At 47.8% G+C, this 15,286-nt stretch overlaps 1 protein-coding gene across 8 annotated transcripts in view; it reads left to right on the top strand.

Annotated features, from left to right (window-relative positions):
- The window catches only part of arhgap23a (Rho GTPase activating protein 23a), a 69,433-nt gene that overhangs the window by 26,869 nt on the left and 27,278 nt on the right, over positions 1-15,286 (top strand). For 5 of the 8 annotated variants that reach the window (XM_084070897.1, XM_084070899.1, XM_084070898.1 and 2 more), the window contains exons 1-2: positions 8,059-8,931; positions 14,977-15,180. In XM_084070897.1, coding sequence (XP_083927023.1) covers positions 8,665-8,931; positions 14,977-15,180 — 471 coding nt within the window. In that variant the 5' untranslated portion in view covers positions 8,059-8,664. Of the gene's footprint in view, positions 1-6,635; positions 6,702-8,058; positions 8,932-14,976; positions 15,181-15,286 lie in introns of those variants that run through there. The other 3 variants (XM_084070902.1, XM_084070900.1, XM_084070901.1) reach the window with 2 other exon arrangements.

The following is a 15,286-nucleotide window of genomic DNA, read 5'->3' as shown; positions in this document are numbered from 1 at the left end:
TCCCAGTCCTCTGCCCAGACAGAGAAGGGGGGGGCGGAGAGGAGAGGGCAGGGAGGCCTGCTGGAGCCCTGCGGTTTCTGGAGCTCTGCACTGCTGAGGGCTGCTTCTGAAAACAACCAGGACAGAAAGAAAAGAGAGAGAGGGGGTGGGGGCCCTCTTATTGCAATGGAGCTCATACGTGACGCTGTGATTGCTCCCAGCGGTTGTGGTCAGTACAGGGGAGAAAGAGGAGAGGAGGTGTGTGTGGAGGGGTATAGTATGAGGGGAGCAGGGTTAGTGCTTTGCCAGATGTCGTCATTGGCCCCTGTGTTGCTAGGCTCCATGGTATACAGTATATGCACACACACACACACACACACACACACACACACACACACACACACACACACACACACACAGGGAAACAGACAGATGTTACTGCTGAGAAGAAAGCCAAGCCTGGGGTTTACCTGACAAAGTCCAGCCGCTGTCTCGTGAGGGAACCCACACTGCTAGAAGAAGTCAGGATGTGGCTGTTGGAAGCTGTTATAAGGGTCACAGTGCTGAACAAAGTATTTTGTAGCTTGTTTTTAATTTTTTTCCCCCATTCCATTTTCCACCATCTTATTTCATGTTTTGGCTAACACTTTAAGTAGGTTTGTACTTGTGCAGGCCCTCTAATGGCAGAACAGTGTAAAGAGTATCAATGGTTGTGATCAGTGGTGGAAAAAGTACTCAAATGTTTTACGCGTCGCATCGCGACACGTTGTGAGCTTGTAGATCGGCTATTTTCATATAGCCTGGGTATAAAATAGGGCTGAAGTGGTTAATATATGTTTTATAATATAATAATTTATATCTGCAAAGTAACTAATGTTTTCAAATAATTGTAGTGGAGTAAAAGTACAATATTTGTCTCTGAGATGTAGTGGAGTAGAAGCAAAAGTACTGAAAACTGAAAATACTCCAGTAAAGCAAAGATTCCTCAAATGTGTACTTAAGTACAGTACTTGAGTACATGTACTTTACACCACTGGTTGTGATAGCAAGGAAGAAGCAGCAACTGAGGTGACTCTAAAGATGGCTGCCACTAGGATGCGGGCCATTGAGCAAAGAAGGAGAGATTCAATGTTGCTAGGGCAACTTGACACATTGAGACATTCGCCTCAGGGAACTGTTGTTGGCTGAGTGGTAGCTGGTGGAGTGGGGTGAATAGTGGGGGTGGGGTTGCCCCGGATATAGGTGGTAGTATGCCATGGCACTCATGTGGAAAAACGAGAGTAATGCGAGTTTGAGAATGGAGGTTGGTGTGTGTATATCTTTAGAGCAGAGCTATTTCACAATCACATACAGCACAAAATGGGACTGGTCTATCTTGTGCCTGTCCAGGTAAAGCTAACGATACAAGCTAATGACGCAAGCTAACAATGTGGCTTGAAAAGCTGTCATTTTCTGCGATTGACACGTCATACAATGAAGTATAAATTCGTCGTAACTCTCTCCGTTGTGATATGCTGATGATGGTGACCAAGTATTGTGGATAAACAAGCCTCTATTTCAGAGGACACAGTTCCTACTAAGTAGGTTAAGGTGTACCACCATCTCTCCACTTAGTGTCTGGTGTGCTGAAAAACAAGAGGGAAGGGAGACAGAGAAGTTGTGTGTGGCCTTGCAGCAGACAAACTCTTTTTCCAACTCACAAGCCCCCCCTCTCTCTCTTTCTATCTCTCTCTCACGCACGCACGCACACTCACTCACTCACTCACTCACTCACTCACTCACTCACTCTCTCTGTTTCTCTCTCTTTCTGTGTGTGTCTGTCTCACTCACTCACTCACTGACACACACACACACACACACACACACACACTCACGCTTACACACATACAAATGTAATAGTGCTTAATTATTAATCAGCATACCAATGCTCCATTCCATGTGACATACACACAGCAAAAAGGAGGTGGGTTTGTGTGCATGTTCTCATGTAGCCTCTGGTTCCACAGCACAAGACGGCAAAAGAATCTCCCACCCTAAATTTAAATGACACTTGCAGAGATGTACAGAGGGTAATTAGTGTGAATCTGTGTGTGTGTGTGTGAGTGTACATATCCGCCTTGCCATCTGCGCTGTCTGCCTCACTGACTCTCATTTCTGCTTTAGATCACTCTTTCCTCATTTCAGTCCCCAGCAGTAAGTTTTTCCTCGATTTTTCCTTCTCTTTCCAACATTAATCATCCCTGCCCCCACTTTCTCTTTCTCTCTCTCTCTTTTGCCAGTTTAGTCTCTGGTGGGATGGCTGACTCATGTATCCCACATTCCCTTGTGGCATGTGTAGAGTGAAGGATGTGCAATAAAAGAACGTTGGCCACACCCTCACTCATGGCCTGAAATCCTCCTGCAGCCAGTTATCATACAAAGTTTCATTGTACAATATTGTTTCCACACTGACCATGTGGCATAATGTAAATGCGGATATGCGTTGTTTTTATCCGCAGGTTTGTGTGGGTATATTTATGAAAATGTTCCTCTTTCCTCTTTTGTGTGTGTCTGTGTGTAACCGTGATATTTGGGTGAATGCTGTGGCGATTAAAAGAGAATGGCAAGCAAGCAGATTTGTCTCTGTAACTCAAGGAGCAGCCAGTGAGTTCACCCTGATAGATCTCACATGCTCTGCGCTCACATGGTTGCACTGTAGCAGCATGATATGTCTACCCTGTACGCACGCACACAGAGACACACAGAGACACACACACACGCTTGCACATCAACAGGCACGTCTAAAGAATGCATGCATAATGTGTTCTCTTCCTCTGGGTAAGTGAGAGAAGACTGAGGGTCAGGTGGGCTGCTATAATCCCACTGCTTCCAGTGTGAGGGAGACGGTGTATGTTCATTGTGTCAGTCATGGCTGGGGTGGGGGGGGGCGGGGTGGGATTACCACGGGAGACCACCCAGCTCCACTCAGCTGTGGATTGAGGGTGTGTGTGTGTGTGTGTGTGTGTGTGCGTGCGCGCATTTCCTCTCCAACTCCACCTGCTCTAGCTAGCTTCAGACACACCAGGGATCTTTCCACCTTAGGACCCACAACAGGTGTGACCTCACTGATCTCCTGCCAGAGCTTCCCGCCACACGTCTAATGTTAAGTTGTTCCTCAGTAAATAGGTTGAACAGAAAATTGATTGTACGTCAACCCTTTGCGCTGTGTCCTTCTCTGCACACTCACACACACGCACACACACATACATGTGATGTCAGCCATTGCAGTAAAACTCCCTGTGGTGGTTGTGTATCTGCAGGGCTGCATGCAAGTCTCCACCCCGTGTCCCAGTGCCCTCTAAGCTTTTTCCAGCCCATCTGTCATTACACTGCATGTAGCAGCTGCCCTCTAGTGGGCGAACAGCGGTAACTACATGCCGTAGGTTTTCAAGCCCTATGGGCTCCGTGGCTTGGGGATTTACCAGAGATTAAAGTTAAAATTAACCTGCTTTAAACAAGCCGCGTCCTTTTTTCTCCCATCTGGACGCTTTTCTCGAATCTACTTCCCAGATTACTGATAATGTCCGTCTAGACGGAGGTACTGTATGTTATCTAATGTGTTCCTGCCAGATAGCAGCATCACCACATCCCCTGCCACTGTGTCATACGTGCGTTTGCTCTTTGCCGCATAATTCTATGCGCGTGATACGCTGTACATAATATACTCTTAATGACATTTTATTCTAAATCAGGGTGGTGGTACTCCGTTACCCAGATAAAATTAGGAGTGTGGATTTATCTCCTGAGAGTATTTAAATGTGTCCTCAGCAAGTCTCCTACACCACATGAGCAGCCTGTCACCAGCAGGGGGACAGACTTCACACTGCAGCTGAATCAGTGTGTCCGAGTCCAGTCTTCACAGCAGCTTGAAGTGACAAAAAGGGCAGAATGAGACAGCCTACAGGTATCAACAAACTCACTAGCTTAGTCTCAGGGGTAAGGTTTTAACATTTTATTTCTGTAACAGAGTTGTGGCAATAAATAAATAAATATTTTTTGTCCCTGGCAGTCATTATGCCAATTCAGCCCCATGTGTATAATCCCTATCACTGCTGACCCCTAGGCCTACTGCTGGTCTTGTGGAGCATGTAGAGTAGTAGACAACCACGTGTATCCTCCAATACAGATGATGCCGGCCGCCCGGCCCCTCCTTTTCACCTGACAGTGACTAACCTGACAGTAAGGAGTTTCACTGGGAGTATGTGACGCAAGCGGAGGAGGAACGCGCTATCCTTGCTAGTTATGCTCCCTGCTGAACAACCTGACTGACCTGTAGGAGTCGCTATAGCCAGAGGCACCATGGGGGATTCAAACCTCAGTCTATGCAGGGGTGAGGACTGGGCAGGAACTTTAACCTTGTGCCATGACCCGGATGCAAAGATGATATTTTGACAAAATAACATAATCTACACACCAGAAGGCATTGGTGAACTGTAATGGTTAATGAATGACTTACTCCAAGTCTACAAATGGATTACAACAAACTCTCAGCTTGGAACCATTCATATTTTTGTTATGAACTTTCTGGGCATTACACAGGGGGTATGAAAAAAGAACTGGGCATTAAAATACAGGGACATTGAGTATTTGTGTACCTGTCCAAAATCAGTCTGAGGCTCTGAGCATCCATTTCTTAACACTGACATCCCGACAGCCTGGCATTCTTTGACCCAAGATTGTTTCCCTTTTATGGGATGGCCGCGGTCGTCTGTGCTTAGTGGAAACTAGACGTGATAACCAAGCCTTGCTCAGCAGCAGTCACTGCAGCTAAGCCTCTGTAACTCAGCACTCACTGGCTGGTGTGTCCTTAAGAACTCTCTATTGTCCTTATACTCATCTGTTTCCTCACATCCACTGCTCCGTAAAGCCGGAAGCACTGTAATGATCAGCTTTATCTCTCCTCCTCTCGTGTGTGTGTGTGTGTGTGTGTGTGTGCGTGTGTGTGTGTGTGTCTGAGGAGGAGAAGGATCTTTGTTTACCAGGTCAGTGTGAGGTGGGGGCAAAAAAGTGTGTGTGTGTGTGGGGGGGGGGGGGGTTCATAGTATTCTGTTGGTGATATTAAGAGATCTGGTCATTACTCTGCCGTCCACAGACTGTTCTATCCTGACCCCCCCATCCGTTTGACTTTCCCGGTGATTGTTATCACAGGGTGTGTGTGTGTGTGTGTGTCGGGGGCATTATGAGGGTTTGGGGTGTGAGACAGGAGACAATGAGGCATCTCTCCTGAGAGATTAGTGGCGCGTGTCTCTCTGTTTATCACTGACTGATCAAATTGAGAAAAACATCACGAGTGTGTGTGTCTGTGAGTGTGAGTGTGTGTGAGTGTGAGTGTGTGGGGCTGTGCTTTGCCCAGAGGATGTTTGCCTGGCAATCAAATACTTTGTTAGATAAGGGGGTAAGTAAGCTGGATTATGCACTCATGATGTATATTAGGCCCGCATCCAAACCAGATGATGGATGTTTACCTGTGGGCAGTAGAGCCTGCACAGGCCTGCCTCAGCCAGCCAGCGTACAGTGCAGGTCACCGTTGGGAGTGGAGGCTATTGTGACAACACCTCTGTTACTGTATTGCCCTCTGTGTAAACTGTAACTTAACGCCTCTTTGCTCTTTTGTTACCTCTCTTTCTTGTTTCTCCCCACGCTCATTCTCCTTTTTTTTCTTTTTGTAAATGTCATCTCCACGGGTCACCACCAGAGAGAACGGAGGGAGAAGCCAAAAGAGATGGGATGGGGGGGGGCTGGACATACAGACAGAGGTCTTTTGTTCCCAAATTAGGCTTTACTCTGTCTTTGCCAAAACGCTTGTGAAAATGTGATATGAATCCCCAATGAGTGCTGCCACTGTGCTATGGAGTGCTTCTGTGTTTTCGTTTATTTTACCCCTACTTTGCAAGAAGTGTATTATGTAATACACCACTATAGTCGGGCATTGACAGGCATTTGTGATTTACTGTCACGGGTGTGGTCTTTTTTTTTTTCCTCCTTCGAGAATAATTGGACCTCCTCCTGACTCGTTCGCTGATCTGTTCTCTTTGCCATGTAGGGCGGTTCCACTTGGCTTTGTGAGGAACCCAAACCTCAAGTCTGGCCACAGACTGAACAGAACCCCCCGCAGCCACAGGCTATTCAGTTTATGAGAACCCTAATTACATATCCCTAGTGTATTTATACTCATCTGTGACTCAATGGCACATGTGGTGTGTGTGTGTGTGTGTGTGTGTGTGTGTGTGTGTGTGTGTGTGTGTGTGTGTGTGTGTGTGTGTGTGTGTGTGTGTGTGTGTGTGTGTGTGTGTGTGTGTGTGTGTGTGCGCAATGTGCATTCTGCTGATTGTGACTGGGTGTCCGTGCGTGTTTGTCTGTCTGGGCATGGTTATATCAAAACTCAAAATATCAATTGTTCAAGCCTGCGGTGTGCAAGTATAGTGTATATCTGCAGGGTATAATAGGGTTGTACATGTGTAGTGTGGGGCCGCGGGCCCCCGAGGTCGAGTCGGTACTTGCCCCAGTGCAAGTGCGGCAGGTGAAACCTGTCTAACCTCATTGGCACACGGATGCGTATGAGGCTTTTATGTACGAGGAGCAGAGCGCTAGGTGGGAGAGCGTCAGGGAATGGAGCCTAGTTCGGCTGCGACATGGTTGCCTACATACCGCTGTCACACAGACTCTGGTTCCTTGGCTGTCTGGTGAGAACTCTGTTGCTTGCATGGGCCCGGGGGAGAGTGTCAGTTTCTTAGGGCAAAGTGAAGCCAGCGTGCAGTTTATGTCTTTCTGTGTTGTATCATACAACTTGTATGGGTGAATTTTTATGAATGTGCTGGTGCAGTTTGTGTGTGTGTGTGTGCGCAATGTGTACTATTCTGCATGTGTGTGTGTGTAGGGGGTGAGTAAGGGTCACGCTGACATCCAGCGGCAGCTGTTTATTTTCAGCGACCAGGGCCGGCACTGTGAAGTCCCATTAAAGTAGATGCATGCCTCTTGCTCTTTCTCTCTCTCTCTTTCTCTCTCTCGCTCACTCTCTCTCTCTCTCTCATCTGCCATTCTTTTACTTTTTTTTCTTTTTTCCATTTTATCCACTCACTATCATCTTCTCCTCTATATTTTTCCAAGTCACAGTGTAGGGGAGCGAGGGAGAATCAGAATGTAGTGGGAGGAACAGCGGTGAAGCCAAAAAGAAAAGGGATCTTTTTTTGGTCTCTTTGTGCTGGAAAGTGGATGTCATTTTTGTCCCCTGTGTGTGTGTGTGTGTGTGTGTGTGTGTGTGTGTGTGTGTGTGTGTGTGTGTGTGTGTGTGTGTGTGTGTGTGTGTGTGTGTGTGTGTGTGTGTGTGTGTGTGTGTGTGTGTGTGTGTGTGTGCTTGTAGAGCTGTTTGGGGAGGGGGGGCAGCCTTTGTGGAGTTGAGAGCAGGGGGGATCATAGCCGTGTCACTGTATCTGTCTGTTTCACACATGTACTCACGTGCCACCAGTCTGCTTCTATACAGAGATACTCAGTACTGGATGGGGGGGCCTCCGCTGAAGTGGGACTTACAGCAGAATTTACCCCATTAGATGCAACCCACCACGGGGCTGTACCTCCATATGGACTAGTGCAAAAAGAGAGAGACAGGGAGAGTGATGAGGAGGGCCGTTCATCAGGCCTTTGACCATTGACGTGCAGTGTTTGGATTAAGAGGGGTGAGCTGGTTTACTGTACAGCGTGTCGTATTTGTTTTCTGACGCCTCCGTTTCAAACCAGTTCCCTCAGAGTGATAGAGCTGGAATGTTATTGGATGTTGATGGGTTATTTGCGAGTGGGTTGAAAAGAAAACGCGGAAGGGACCGGGGAGAAACGCCACAAGAGATCGGAGGAGACACGTGGAGTGAGCGGGTTAATAGGTGACACTCGGCGAGAGCACACGAGTCTGGAATAGAGTGGAGAGTGAGAGAGACACGGATTGTTGTTTTTTTGGCACGGGAGATTCAGAGGGAGGGCTGGAGAGAGTGGAAGAAGGGGGAGAGAGAGAGAGAGAGAAAGAGGGAGGGAGGGAGGAGAGACAGAGGATCCAACCCCCTGGGACGGTAGTTTGTGATCCGGGGGTGGACAGAGTGGCTTTGTGTGCAGAACATCACTGGACGCCACCAGGAGACCACGCTGTCAGTTGTTCTGTACTGTACTGTCTGTCAGGCAGGCAGTGTGTCTGTCTGTAGTGAGTGGAACCCGGACCGGCACCATGCACCTCCCACGCTTATCCATCTGCCTCCCAGGAGTCTGCCTGCCTGCTGTTTCCTTTGCAAGGAGCCCCCGCTGAGAGAACACACGCGCGTGTGTGTGTGTGTGTGTGTGTCTTGCCTTGCCTTGGAGAGCTCATTCCCTCTGCGTCCTTGAAGGTCCAAAGCGATAGACTGTGATGTGGAACTTGTGGGATTTAAACACGGAAACATTTGGAGACCTCAGCTTGTGATGCGATGGAGTGGAGCCCGGCGAGGGGAAATCTAAATGTGCTCTGCCAATGGACTGCCACTGCGTGACTGGCTAACCGGAGATTTGTGCGCTTCCTTTTGCACCTGCGTCCAATTTTGTCTGCTCTTAATGTTACTTTTTTCTTTTGAAAGCATTTATCTCCCAACCTGGGTTTTTCGCTTACGTGCTTGAGAGCGCGCGTGGCCCATGCGGGCAGCGAACGATGAGGATCTGAAGAGTGAACTCCATGCCCCAATGCCCGCTGCTATGCTTCCGTACCCTGCGACCCCAGCAGGGTCTGATTGGTGCTTCCAGAACCCTGTGGGGGTGGACTGCAGTTCCCCTGAACCACGCTGTATCTGGCTGGCAGTGCTCCGTGGCGACATAGGCCCCATGCCTTCCCCTTCGCCCCCCGCCGTAACCACTGGCGGCAGCGGGCACGGCCAGCCCGGCGGGGCCCAGCACCAACCCAGGGTAAGGGAGAGGCTACTCTGAGCGCCTGCTGTGTCCTAAATGCCTGAGGGCACGGGGGCAAGTTGTCCCACTTATACATCTCCTGTTGTGCCACCTTTTAATATCCTGTGTGCTTCTAGCTGTCAGCAACTTAACTGCATTCACATTTTAACTGTGTCTTGAGATGTTCTCTGTGATGGGCTGTTTTTAAATGAGAAAGAATGAGAAAGCGATGTCACAGACTGTCCTTGAACTCAGTTCAGCATTTTGGCCTCTCTGTCCACTTGGCTGTGCTCCTCTGTGCCAGCGCTTCTGTGGAATGTGGGGTTGAAGCACGGACCATTGAGAAACTGCTACAGTATAGCTGTGTTGTCCTCTGTGTATATGTGTATTGACTGTGCCTTTCTTGGAGGGGTTTCTAATTAGCGACTAAACACAGATGACAGGGGCCTGTGTTAAGTGGCACTCCCAGAAAAGGGGGAGGGGAGGCAAGAGGTGGGAGCATGTGTATGTGTATCCTCCAGCAGGCCCCCAGAATTCAGGGCATTTCTCATCTGTATGCTCTCGCTTCGTGTGTGTGTGTGTGTGTGTGTGTGTGTGTGTGTGTGTGTGTGTGTGTGTGTGTGTGTGTGTGTGTGTGTGTGTGTGTGTGTGTGTGTGTGTGTGTGTGTGTGTGTGTGTGTGTGTGTGTGTGTGTGTGTGTGTGTGTGTGTGTGTGTGTGTGTGTGTGTGTGTGTGTGTGTGTGTGTGTGTGTGTGTATTTGTGTCAGGTCAATTCTCATTTTCCTCAGTGGTTCTGGTTACCATCCCCCTCTCAATGACACAGTTAAGAAAAATGCCTGAATCAGGGATATGAGCATGGGGACTGGAGCAATGTAAAGTATATGGACACAGCTGGTGCAAACATACTCTGCTTTCTTTTACAGTGATGGTGTGTTCACAGGAGAGAGAAAGAGATAGAGATTAGCTGGAAGTTGGCAAGCAACGTGTTTGGCATTGCCAGGCGGCTGCTGCCATTCACGACCAATGATGTCATAGTCGAGTTTTCAGTGTTTCTTGTACAAACAGCTCTCCATGCACCAACCTCACAGAGCAGCATCAGTCTCTCTGGGTCACATCATTCATGAATCCTTCATCCGTCTGATTTTGCGTGACCCTGGACCTGACTTCTGTGTCTGTATATAGTCTTGGGTAGGGTAACACTACACTTAAACTTATACCATATATACTTTGTTGACCGGGGTCCCCTGGGGGGGGGGGGGGGGGGGGGGGTCTGTATTTGATCCCCTCCTTTTTTCCCCTGTACACCAAATCTGTCCCTTTTACACCAAATGTGTTTCTTTAGGTGCAGCCTTAGCTTAGTGGGTAGAGAGAGGGCGTCTGGTAAGCAGAAGGTCACCGGTTTGCCTCCCAGCCCCGGTCTATGTGTAATAATAATATTATTGTATTAATTATGGTGAAAACCGGGACAATTTGGTAGTGAATAAGGAAAACTGCGTCATTTTAGTGTTTTACAGACATTTGTCAGGACTCTGGACACCCAGCTTGAAAGCAGGACATGTGGTCATCGATGTGGCTCTAAGACCTTTTGTTGTACAGTACAGTAGAATCCATATTCAAACAATCAGTATTCAAATCAGTTTCAATTGAGTAGTTTTTCTTTGATTAATGCCCTTTCTAGCTTGTTTTATGGATCCTCCCAGTTTCCCTCTGGATTTTTCTTGTGCCGTAGGGTAATTCTTTGCCAGATAAAGGTATAAAGGTATGTGTGACCGTTAAATGTTCTCTTAGGCGCTGCTCAAGTAGAAAACCCTGTTTAACTGACATGACATCCCCAACTGTAAACTAGCCGATCTGACAGAGAGGTTCGACAGGTTTTTGTGCATACACATGTTCATATAGACACAGTGGTGAGCTCACACACATGCATGCCTACAAATGCAAACAAGCACGCACGCACATGTATATACGCATACACATACAAATGTGCACGCAGACAACTGTCCGGTTATGTAGATCACAAAGGTACGTTTTTTGGACCTATGTGAGGCATTCTGCCTTTTGTTCTAGGAGCGTGCCCTTGTTATGCTTTAACCACATGAGTGCCACATAGTGCCCCTATTCTGGGGTGAACATTCGGCAAAAATAGCAGATCTACACATGTTGTGAGCTTGTAGAGCTGCTATTTCCGGCGAAGAGGTTTGGTGAAGTGGGAAGAAAGGAGGGTGGCCTAGTATAGACCGACCCTTGGGGTCAACTACGTACTGCATATAGGGTTGAAATGGTTAAAGGCCAGGCTGTTTTTTTTTGGACAGGTGCTATACATTACATTACACTAGTTATCTCATCTCCACCTGTCTGCCATTTATGATAGGATGCATTTGGACATACAGAGGAGGGGGGTGCATGCTCCGGGGATGGCTGGCATGTCAGATTCAGACCCGGAGCAGCAGATAGATACTACAAGGAACTATCAGATTCTTTTTTAACTTTCACAACCCCTCTTGTTCCCTCTCTGTCTCCCTCGCCTCCTCTCTCTAGCTCAGGGCTGTTGGTGGTGCAGACAGTAGTGGCTCTGTGGATTAAAGGCTAGTCAGCATTTGTGACCTCTCTAAAGCTCCACTTTTCAAACAGGTTGCAGCTCTCAGCTGTTTGAAAGAGCATTGTTCTTCCTGCCGGGCTTTAGCAGTCACCAGGGTCCTGACAGCCACTGCATTCTTCCAACGCTGCTGCTTTGTGGTGGATATAATGAGGAGTGAGATGGCCATGCTGCTAACTGACACTTTGTGTTCAGAAGATATGGGCCATATCACTGTGACCTACAAAAGAAAAAAGCCTCACAAAAATCTATTTTTAGAGATTTAAATGTTTTGTTTCATTGAGATTTTGCGCTTTCGTTTGCACATACCTCTGACATTTTTGTATTTTGGACATACATGGTGTGAGGGTCAACTGGGCACTTCCCTAACCTCTTAAGCCCTATATACTATGTTGTACGATAATAGCGAAAATAGCATCAGATCTACCAGCTCACAACGCGTCACACCGTGTTGTGAGCTTTTAGATCTGCTATTTTAGCTTAAAAAAATGGACAAGACACAAACAGTAGAATTAATTGGACATAATTTGTGCTGAGGTGATGGTATTACCATTTATTTATTACTATTGAACCTTTTGTACTTTTTGCATCAATCAGTCAAATCAATCCAAGCAAAATAAGAAAGAGAAGCATCCACATGGATTACAAAAGGAAACATCTGCAATTCTGCACACATCACAATTCACACACCACATCCACCGCTAAACACTCACTCAGCACAAGAAGCTTCAAGCTACCAGGCAGTCTATGTACTATACTACATATTCAATATGACATTTTAATGTTCTTTTAATGAAATCATCTGCAGATGTGACGGCTCATCAGTATGCTGCGGCCTGGGGCTCCACTTTGTCTAAAAGAGAATCATTGATGAATCACGGTTATTATTGCCGTCATATGAGAATGTGTCCAGATCTTAGAGCGATGGCAGTAGTATCACCAGAGGGCTGCCCGTATAAATTCCTTTAGGGCGAGCCGGGTGATGCCAAATGTCTCAATTTCTTAATCTAGCAGGACGAGGCTTCCCTGCTCACTGTCTAGAACTACATGGTAAACCTCCATAGGAAGTCAACTTTAGACCAGAACCCACAGAAAGTATTTTCCAAGTGCCTTGTTGCTGGAACCGAGTGTTGAACTGGCTGGAGAGCAGTGTGCATGTCAGCGACTTTTGATGCCAGTAACCAGTACCAGACGGAGGGGTTGATTACTTCAAGGTGACGCGTTAATAAAATGAACAAAGGGACGGATATCGGAGAGACCATTGTCTCAAGTCCGAGGTAGGGTCGTGGCAATGATTACAGACTTCATAGAATAGCCAGGCAGACCCACGCTTCTACCACCGCGCGCTCCAGACCGGGCCGGACGGGGAAACGGCGCTGGCTCGGAAACCCGGTCGGTCTCTGTATGTTTGGGGTAATCACAGGGTTTGGTGTTCTCAGCGCCGGGAGGGGCCATGCGGTCGAAACCGACGTGCTGGAGCCTGTCTCTCGCAGGGCCCCGACACCCCACCTCCTCCTCCTCCTCCTCTCACTCTGTCGTTTGCTCTCTCTATCACTCTCCTCTCGCTCACTCTCTGTGCACCCCCTCCTTGCCAGTTACAGTGTGTGTTCCAACATGTCCTGAGCCAAAACCGCTCCCACTGAGGAATTCATTCAGTCTCTTCCTTCTTTCACCCTCTTACCCTTTCATTTCCCCTCTTTTAGTTCCCCTTTCGTTCCCTTCATCATTTCCATTTGTCACTTTTTTCATGAATTTCTTTACTATACTCAGATTATAGACTGCCGCCTGCTGGCCTCCTTGAAGAATAAAAATAGTTATATTAAACAATTGACATATTGATTAGAATGGACATATTGTTTAGAATGCCAGCCAGGCTATGTCATCAGCCCTCAGAACAAAAAATGGATGTACCTGTATATGGAACTTGTAGATATCCTATAATACTATAGCTGAATGTAGGCAATGCAGGATGTGACAAATAGAATTCCATTTGAGTGGATGTGGAGGTTGGTCACTCACACATTAGAAACACTAAGAAAAATTCAGCCAATTTCAAGTGGGGTCAACCTCACACTCACTTACTCACTTATTTGCTTTGCGTCTGGATGCAAATAGATTATTCGCCTCATTGCTAGCATAAAATGGAAGTGCACGGGAGGTGAATATTTAAGAGATTTCCATGCGAGGGACACATGCAGTGATGGAGGAAGATGAGGTGGAAGGGAGGAGAGGTGATTGGAAGGAAAGGAGCGGAGTAGGGAGTAGGAAGCACCTCTGTGCAGGAGAGAGAGTTTATTTATAGATGCTCTGAGCATCTGGTTGTCCCGCCCCGCAGAGCTACCACGCTTCCTGCCACTTCCTGTTGTTGGTCAGCCATATGGGCCTACCAGGTTGAAAGTGTCTGGTGTGTGTGTGGCAGAGAGAGAAACAGGAAGTGAAATAACATACCCCTTGCATTTGAGGCTACTCGGGTTCACCCTGCCCTGACCCCCTGGCATTAACCACAGACAGACGCACAGACGTTTTATCTTAAGTTAGTGAGGAAGACTGGGAAGTAGAGTTAAGTCACAGTTATTCCACGTAGAAACCTCTCAGAGTTCAAACGGGGCATTCGCTGTAAAACTATGCCTCAGGCAGAACACACTAACACAGCTATGGCTTGACCTCAGAGAGGACCCTCCCCCTCCTCCGCCCCCTCTCTCCCGTGCTTGTTTGGTCAGGTGGTTGTGTTTGACTGACAGATGCGGGTCGTTGGAGCAGCATAAGGGTGACAGTTCTCACGTGTGTTTGTCAGGTGAACAGGCCTGTTGACTCAGCCTCAGCAGTGAGCTCTGATGACTAGAGAGCCTGTGGAGATCGTCCCCTCATTGCTCTCACTGAATGACAAGTCCCTCCTGCCCCTTTGACTCCACTCCGCTATGACAAGACCAAGGTCAGCGCTGATTGGTTGCAGGCGTCCATGATTGAGTTAAGCTCTGTCTTCCAACATTCCATAGTTTCTCTCTCAGAACGCTCTCTCATGCCGCCCCTGCCCTGTCTAGACGTGGGCCCTGCCTGTTAGCCGACCCCATGGTGCTTTTACGGGCTATTGTTTGGTGGAGCCTGCCATGCGGGGGTGACTCGGGTCTGGTAGCTACATCCAGGAATAAGTTGTTCATGAGGAAGTTGCTAATGAAAAACCCAGCGGTTGAAGGCTGATGTCACCGGCCTTCTGTTCTGAATGAGGTCTAAGTATATACCATGGCCTTTACCCCAGAAAAGAGCGTTTTTGAAACATCATCACATCCAGGGAACGATGCAGAGATATAGGTCCACCCAGCGTTGTTGTTACTTACCACAGAAATAAACAGGTTCTTATTATCAAAATATGTTTTGTAATTCCTTATACGATTCTAATTAAGTATCCTTTTTTTAAGACAGGACATTTAGATGCATAGAATCTCACCTTCCTCTCTATGTGTTCACAGGGAAAGGGGCGGAGGGATGGTCTGTCCTCGACCAGTGACAACCCTCGGCCGCCAATGGCGGCCGGGCCGGGAGGGGAGGGGGTTGGCGTTGGTTGGCATGGTCCCCGGACGCTGGTCCTCCGCAAGAACTCCCAGGGTTTTGGCTTCACGCTGCGCCATTTCATCGTCTACCCTCCGGAGTCGGCCCTGCACACCAACCTCAAGGTGAGACCAGCAGCCCAATCTGTTACATTAGGGCCTTTAAAGTGGATCTGACAAACTGGAGCTCAGAGACAAAGCTGATCATTTTATAGCCAAAGATCAGTGAGAC

Source organism: Gymnoscopelus microlampas (assembly GCF_963454915.1).
Source record: "Gymnoscopelus microlampas genome assembly, chromosome: 11".
NCBI classification, from domain to species: Eukaryota; Metazoa; Chordata; class Actinopteri; order Myctophiformes; family Myctophidae; genus Gymnoscopelus; species Gymnoscopelus microlampas.
This window is presented reverse-complemented; position numbering and strand designations above follow the sequence as displayed.